Raw genomic sequence first — 8,655 nt, forward strand, 5'->3', positions numbered from 1 at the left:
GTAGTGCTGAGCACTGGTCATAATTATATGCCTGTGAGAGTCCCTCTTAAGACAGCTAGCATGCCCACCTCTACTTGAGTCCACAAAGCTATGAGAGACAGAACAAGCAGAACCTTTAAAAGCTTGAGTTTGCAAAATGGAAAAAGTATGCAGTAGATAGATGAGAACATTATGCCAACAGAGAATATGGACTTTAAAGCCAGAGAGACATAGTTTCAAGCCTTAGATCTGCCCTTATCAGCTGTGTGATCTTCGGTAAGTGACCACCTCTGAGACTCGGCTTTCCTGCCTGCAAAATGGGCTCAATTACAACCCCGACTTCGTAAGGTGGTTTTGTCTTATTTAGTCTACACCACATATAAAGCTGTGAGCACAGTGTCAATAATATTAGCTACTATTATGATAATTATTACTAGTCTAAAGATTTATTTTTCAAGCTAAACATTTACAGTTCTCTCAATTTTTGCCTCATATGGCACAGTTTTGAGCACTCCTACTCTCCAAAGCCCAGCCACTCTCTTCTGAAACGTTTACATTTGTTTTTTGGTTTTTGTTTTTAATAAATTTATTTATTTTTGGCCACGTTGGGTCTTCATTGCTCCGCGAGGCCTTTCTCTAGTTACGGCGAGTGGGGGCTACTCTTCGTTGCGGTGTGCGGGCTTCTCATTGCAGTGGCTTCTCTTGTTGCAGAGCATGGGCTCTAGGCGCGTGGGCTCAGTACTTGTGGCTCGTGGGCTCAGTACTCGTGGCTCGCGGGCTCTAGAGTGCAGGCTCAGTAGCTGTGGCGCACGAGCTTAGCTGCTCCGCGGCATGTGGGATCTTCCTGGACCAGGGCTCAAACCCGTGTCCCCTGCATTGGCAGGAGGATTCTTAACCACTGCGCCACCAGGGAAGCCTCTACATTTGTTTTTAATCCTCCTACTTTTCTAAAAGTGTGCTATTCTGACCTACAGAGGGGAAGAGAGAGCTTGGCTTCCTGTTCTCGATACCTTCTGCTTTGGTCCCATGAGGGCAACTCTTCAGTGTCTGGACCCACATCATCCTATTGACTCACAGAGCTCACTTTTGACTCAAACCCTGGGTCTTCTCCACATGCACTGCTTGTGAGCACATAGTCCCCTTCCTGTGTTCAGACAGTTGGTTTCCTCTCTTTGGGGGGTGGTGGCAGGGTGGCAGGGCGTACTTCTTTAATATTATCATGTTTCTTCAGCTCATCTCTCCAACTCTCTAGTTTCTGCAGAATTCTAACTCTGTGGTTCATCATAGTTACCTCCCCATCCTCAGGCCATCTCGGATCTGATCATTGTGCCTTATTTATCTTTATATAAGTGGTTCATAAAATTCATAGCAAGATCACCACTCAACATACAGCCCACGTTCCCCTAAGCTTCGCCTGAGATCCAGGAGCTGCTAAAACACAGGGCATTGGCTTCTGGTCCTCCGCTGTCCACAGCTGCATAGCTCGGAACAATTTTTCTTCTCTGGGCTGCTGTCTCCTCCTCTGCAAAGTGAGGAGACTGGGTAAAGTGATCTCTAAGGAATCGTCAGGCTCTGCTCTCCAGATTCAGTGATTCAAAGTCTGCAGGCCCCAGATCGCCATGCGGAAGGTAGCTCGGGGAACCTAAGCTCTTCCCAGACACAAACCATTCCCACCCATGACACAGTCTCAGAGGCTGTCTGTAGTGTAAGGGGGTCAGTGTTGACCCCGGAATCCCACAGTTCACAAGAGGCACCTGGAGCCCTGGCACCTGGAAAGAGGGCCAGGGCCTTGAATGAGGAGGGGAAAATAGTGTTGAAAGGAGAATGGCCTTGAATCAAAGGCCAGGAAGTAAAGAGCAGCGGGTTGGGGTGTTTCAGAAGACAGCTGGGGGAGAGATGGGGTGCCCGAGCCCAGTGCTGGCTGTCGAGCTGTTTATCTCTGAGTCACATCAGCACCAGGAGCAACAGTAACGCACCTGCCCCTGCCTCATCTCGGGGACTCACAACAGGATGTGGTTTGACATTTACCAGGTCCTGCCTCTGGGGCGCCTGTGAAAGTCCCTCCTGCCCCCCACCTTCTGAGCTCCGTGAACGCCAGGCTCACCACATCCTGTCCCAACTTCTTCCCATGCTGTCCTTTCTACCTGGGCCTCCAGTGAGCGCCCTGGCAGTGGAAATAGAACTACAGAGGGAGAGGCAAAGGTCTCTGGATCCAGGCACCTCAGCTAAACGTGCAGACCACCCACCCCCCAACACAACTCCCACACCTGCTGGAGGTTACGCCCAAGCTCAGAGGCTGCAGGGAGTACCTTGGGGGCGGTGAAGAATGCAGAACAGCTGCAATAACTGCTGTGACCCCATTGGGGTCCCTTCTGGCCCCACGTCATTCAGGCAACTCCCTCCCCCCATCTGCCTCTAAGCGCCCTCCCCCCAACCTCGACACATACATAGCCTCCCACTTCCTTCCACTCATCTAATGAGTGGGTACTAATGAGTCACAGGAAAGGGAGCCCTAGATCATCAGCAGACTGAGAAACGGACAGTCGCTGGGTATCTGAGCTGGTGTCTGTGTGCTGTAGAGACTGGGTTTCTCTAAGTATCATCCCAACCACTAAGGCCTGTGAAGTCTGTGTGATGGGCAAGGTCTATCTCATCTGGGCAAGAGGAGGAGGGAGAACACAGTGCAGAGAGAATAGAAAAGCACACAGCCAGAATAAACACCTCAAAGGAGGGAACAGGAAACGACAGGATAGGTAACAGGGCAAATCTGCTTTGCAGCAGCTCAAAGGGCCATAGTATCCTCGGCTCAAAGTATATAATCCTGGACACAACTATGAAGTCACCCAGTTTTAATATTGCCAGCTTCCCAACCTGGGCATTCCCCATCTTCCTCAAGCTGCCTGGAGGCCCCAGGGTCTCTCCCTATAAATCCTGTGAGTAGCTAAGATCCAGACGTGAAGCCCCAGATCTTCCACGTGCCGGTGGCCAGGGAATGACATGTATGGGAAGAATTGTCCGGGCACACCTACAAAGTCAGAGCCAAGAGCAGGGTCTTAGAAGGTCTCCTGGAAAAGAGACAGCCTCGTCTCTCCAAAGGGGTGAGTGAGATTGATGGATTCCTGGCAAGAGATAACATTTCTGAGCAGTATCTGCCATCCTGAGCTGGTTTCCTTTGTCTCCTGAGATGACGATGATTGTAGATTTCTGATTCCCAGACGCTATGGAAGCAGTTAGGGGAACAGGATTCTTATTCATGAATAGGGTAGATATCCTGGCGGATAGTAACTTGTTTTGATGAATTTAGATGGCTTTCAAGCCTCGCCTTAACTAGCCTCCCCTTACCTATTAACGCCCTCCTGTCTCTATTGCCTTGTGCAATGATCAGGACTGTTTCCTCACTGCTTTTCTGGAACTTTCAATGTTGATGGAGATCTCCACATTTCTATTCAAACTGACTCTCCTGCTGGGAATGTCATTTTTCTTATCTAAATACTAGCCTCCCCCAAACACAACATCGTTAAAATTCTGTCTCCTGCTGAAGTTTTCTAGAACTTTTCTGAATTTCTTACAGGAATGAAAACTCTGTTTTAACTCTCCTACCAACTTCTCTTGAATAGTCGTGAGTCCCTGGAAAACACCTCTGTTAAGAAGGATTCTGGGACTGCGTAAATCCCCAACAGAAAAGATTAATATCTGAACAAGCAGAAGGTAGGGTACAAGTTTCATGGGTTTGCCATCGAAGTACACTTAGCATTTTTAAATAATTACTACAGAGTTTAAATTTAATTATTTTTAAAAAACAAGTCTTTCTTTTGGATAAGTTGTAATCCAAATATCTTGTAAACTTGGAGAGGAAAATAATATCTGTTGAAAATTAGACCCTGTAATAGGGCTTTATAACATAAATACCATCTAATTTAACACATTTAATGATCCAATAAGAAAGGTTTCACAGGTGAGGAAAATGAGTTCTAGAGAGATTGGATAATTAGCCCAAGGTCATTAGAGCTAGTAAATTTAAACTCAAAAACCAAGTGCCTTAAAAATATAGAGACAGTAAAAGATCAGCGGTTACCAGGGTTTGCAGGGAAAGAGGAGAGAAATTAGTAGGTGAAGCCCAGGGCATTTGTAAGGCAGTGAAACTATTCTGCATGACACTGTAATGGTTAATACAAGACATGATACATTTGTCAAATACCACAGAAATGTACAACGCAATGAGTAAATTTTAATGTAAACCATGGACTTTTGTTAATAAAAATATATTAATATTGGTTCAATAATAAACATACCACACCCATGTAAGATGTTAATAATAGGGTAGGCTGGGGAGGAAAGGGACATATATGAGAACTTTATTATCTGCTCAATTTTTATACTAATCTAAAACTGTTCTAAATATTAAAATCTATTAACTAAAAATAACCTGTTTCAGGGAGAGATCTGTTTCCACTTATATTCAATAACCAGCTAACATCCAAACATTAGCTTAAGATGCTGTTTACTACTAAATGTGAACAAAAGTTGAGTTGTAAATGCATCTTTATTTCCATGGTTTTAGCATTGCTGATCGACTTAGCAAATTTAAATCTTCACACACGGAAAAATAAAAAAACAAACCAAGTGCCTTGATTTTTTTCTGCAATTTCTATTTTTTATTCTTTTTATTGAAGTATAGTTGATTTACAGTGTTGTGTTAATTTCTGGTATACAGCAAAGTGATTAGTTATACATATATACATATCCTTTTTCATATTTACAGAATATTGAATATAGTTCCCTGAGCTATACAGTAGGACCTTGTTGTTTATCCTTTTTATATGTAGTAGTGTGTATCTGTGAATCTCAAACTCCAAGTGCCTTGATTAAACCATGTTGTGACCATGCCCAGCACCGTCTTGAGTGTATTTCACTTTTCTTTTTAATCCCTGTGATGGCTCAGAGTGTCCAGCACGTATAGCTGCTTAATACATGGTAGACCTCAAAGTGCAACAAGGACCCTTGGGCACTATTCAATACTGTCTTGATCGCTTTGTGTCTCTGTCTCAGATTTTGTGCTGCAGATTAAATGATTCTGAAAGTAAACAAATGTCTGAATTGTCCTAAATGAAATGATGCCAGGAACAGAGTATTTTAAGACTTCTTGTGCCCCCTCGTGGAACAGAAGGGACATTAGACAAGAAAATCTTTTTAGGAATGAGGAGGAGGAGGGAGGGATGAGGGGCTGAGGGATGAGGAAGGTGCTCAGTTGCCAAGGTAACCGTGGTATCTCTTTCCAGCCATCCTCATAAGCTTTGACTCTCCTTCATTTCCATCCAAGTAATTTCTCTTTTTTAGGGTTTTGCCGTTACATATCCTGTCTCTTGTATCTCTTTCATCACCATCTGCTTCTCTGCTCCCTTCTTTGCCATAAGGCGAGGGATGAGACACAGTAGAACAGGACTAAAAAAAATCTAGAACCCGAAACAATAATCAACATTCCTAAGTGCACGTTTCTGATGCTAACAAAGCCACACTTGTAGCCTCTATGATTTAACACCTTGCTCCTTCCCTGGCTCAAAGCCTCATCCAAGCCTCCAAAAGACGTCTAGTCTCTTCAGAAAGAGCAAGGACAGGAGACTTTCCAGGTGATGAAAATTAACTAATTAAATAACCCTAGTTGGCATCCTCATATTTGCTCACCAGTTCTCCATCACATCACATATCACTGCGGGTGCATCCTGCCCCTCTCATCAGCATCTGCACGACCTCAGTCCCCAGTGTAGACCCATGGGAACGTGAGAGAATAGGGTGTTGGGCAAGGTATAGCACACTTTGAGGGCTGGAGTATGATAGCCTAGGACTAGACATCCACCCATCGGGAACTTGACTCTGCATACGCGATTCACAGGTTCTACACACATAAATTCTTTTGTTCTCCCTAAGAATGTAGGGAAGGTCTTTTGGAGTATCTGGCTTGATTCAGTTGCCCTCACGTCGGCTGACAGTCAGAAAGCCGGTGACAAACGTCCTCTGCCCAGCCCCTGAATGAGGGCTCCTGGAGCAGGTGGTGAGGACTTGGGAGAGGCTGGGGTTTCTGCACAGATGTCTGCCCTACCTAGCTCAGTGTGAGACTCCAGGCGCAGAGGTAGAAGCCAGGGTCACTGAGCAGGAGCTTCTTAGAACTCAGGATGAACAGGTCATCCTGGGGCCTGGAGGCTTCAAAGTTCTGGGGCTCCTCAGAGTCTATCTGGCCAACACCAACGGAGTAGAAGAGCAGCTGGAGGGTCCCTCCTGCCGCCTGCCGGTACCAGTACAGGTTGGGGCTTGATGCCCCCTTCACAGTACACTCCAGGGAGAGCGGGCTGCCTGCAGGCTGCACCCTGATAAGTGGCCATTGACGGATGGTCTGAGCTCTGACACCTGCGGGAAGCATAAAAGGCCATTTAGAGGGAAGAACCCCAGCCCAGCTCACCTTCCGTCCTGAGAGAGGGCTGGCTCAAACTCTTCCATGACTCAGGCATATGGGAGCCATCGAGGGGAATAGACTGGGAAGACCAAGGGTGCAGAGGGTCAATGGGCAACGGGAGACCAAACTCCTTCCTGGGGATTGAGGAAACCAAGACGCAGCACACCCGCCACTAAGATTAAACTCCCATATTCATTCCAGACCATTGAAGGAATGCACCAAAGAGAGTCAAACAAATAGCTGAGACTCCAGATTCAGAGAGTTGTGGTGAGGTTTTGAGAGGAGGACCCACCTAAGAAAGTGCCCAGGAGAAGGGCAAGGAGACAGCGGGGCATAGCTCCAGCCCGCCTTCAGTTCAGCTAGTGTGGCCGACACCTTCTCCTCTGGGTCCAGAGATGGCCAGGCTCCTCCCACTCGGAGATCACAAAGTAGAGCATGTATCTCCTCAAACTGGGGAGGAAATGAGGCTTGTCTTTTCTTAAGTGTGTGGTGAATCATCCCATCCTCCCTGGGAACCAGCTTTACCCTGCACTAGTTATCTTTATTGAAATCCCTCTGAAGTCCTGGTGTGTAAATATATTTCATGACTCATTATTTACCTGTAAACAAGAGGTGACTCTCTGGCTCCCGCAGTTGACCATCTCTGTAACCATCAGAGAAACTGATCTGGCAGGATGATGAAAAGGGATTTTAGTCTGTCTGAAGCTGGAAACCAGCTATAGGACATGTCACCTGGGTAGCTGAAAAGGAGATAAAAGCAGATCAAGGTCCAGAGATTTAGGTCTTCAGTGTATTCAAAGCAAAAAAGCTCAGCTCTGAGGGAAAGAAGCTGCTCTGACAGCCAATCAAGGGGTCTGCATCCTCTTCATCCCCGGCAGACAGGATTTGAGACCTAGACAGGCAGAATCAACTACTAAACTGATCAAAGTTGGCCTCTGTTCTCCATGAGCCTCTAACGGCCTCACTGGATCTAATTTATCCTCTAAGTGCAACATGGGGTAGAGGAAAATTGAGGCCTTGGAATCAAATAGATATGGGTTCTAATCACAGCTCTGCTTCTTAGGAACCCTCAGTGAACTGTCATCCTCAACGTTCTCATCTGTAAAATGAAGAGAAGGATTGTAATACAACAAGTCCCCTACATACGAACCTTCAAATTGTGAACTTTCAAAGATTCGAACATGCGTTCCATCAACGTCAGAAGTGAGTGAAATTGCAGCTTGCCCTCCGTCTCCTTTGCTGACGATCCCTCAGCTCTACCATCTCCCACCTCCTCTCCCTCCTCCAGTCAGTAACTCTTCTCTCCTGTTCACTCGATGCCAGCCCCTGTGTGCCAGCTGTTGTACTGTACTACTGTACTTTTCAAGGTACTGTACTGTAAGATTTAAAATCTTTTCTTTATTTTTTGTGTTTGTTTTTATGTATTATTTGGGTGAAAAGTATTATAAACCTATTACAGTACAGTACTATATAGCCGATTGTGTTAGTTGGGCACCTGGGCTAACGTTATTGGACTTATGAATGTGCTCTTGGAACGAAACTTGTTCATATGTAAGGGACTTACTGTACCTACAAATGGTTGAAGATGCATTTTGCCTGGTGCACTTCATGCACTCTTACAAGTGTTGGCTGTTTTGGGGTACCCCCAGTGCTTGCGGTCAAGAGTGGGAGATGTACCATGGGATGGGATGGAGGGTGGGGCTGGAGGATGACAGAGACACAAAAAGCATTGCCAAGCCATCAATTCATAGTAGCTAAGGATGAGAATCTGCTAGGCAGCTGGTATAACCTCATCCTATTGAAATGAGACATAGGACCCCAAGATGCCTGGAGGACAGCCATTGGGTCCCTTGGAACCTCCACTTCTCTTTGCCTTTGCCAGGCCTGTCCTCTGATGGATTCATTTTTCAAAACAATTACTCATTTTGGGCTGGATGTGGTGGAGTATTTTAGGGTGAGTCCCTGGGAAAAGGAGCCGTAGAAGTGGCCTAACAGGGAGAACAAGCCTGAAGCAAATCAGGCATTTGTGATGCTTTCCCATTTCATCAGGGGCTAGTGATGTAAGAGATTTGTTATTGTTGCTGTTGCTGCAGTAACACAGTTCAAAGTTCCTGTTGGGGTTCTTGCTTCTAATAGAGTTTCGGCTGCAGCACATGTTTTTGGTTTGCATTTGAATGCACTGTATTTGTGGGAGAGGGTTTTGGTTTTTGATCCTTTCCAAATTTAAT

At 45.8% G+C, this 8,655-nt stretch overlaps 1 gene segment (V, D, J or C); it reads right to left on the minus strand.

The window, feature by feature from the left end:
* Positions 1–6,076: 6,076 nt before the first annotated feature.
* On the minus strand, positions 6,077–7,068 carry LOC137768355 (T cell receptor beta variable 30-like). The segment is given in 3 exon segments: positions 6,077–6,381; positions 6,434–6,506; positions 7,027–7,068. Coding segments are annotated over 3 exon segments (420 nt in total).
* Between the last annotated feature and the right edge of the window lie 1,587 nt (positions 7,069–8,655).

The sequence above is a fragment of the Eschrichtius robustus genome, chromosome 8, assembly GCF_028021215.1.
Source record: "Eschrichtius robustus isolate mEscRob2 chromosome 8, mEscRob2.pri, whole genome shotgun sequence".
Lineage (NCBI taxonomy): Eukaryota > Metazoa > Chordata > Mammalia > Artiodactyla > Eschrichtiidae > Eschrichtius > Eschrichtius robustus.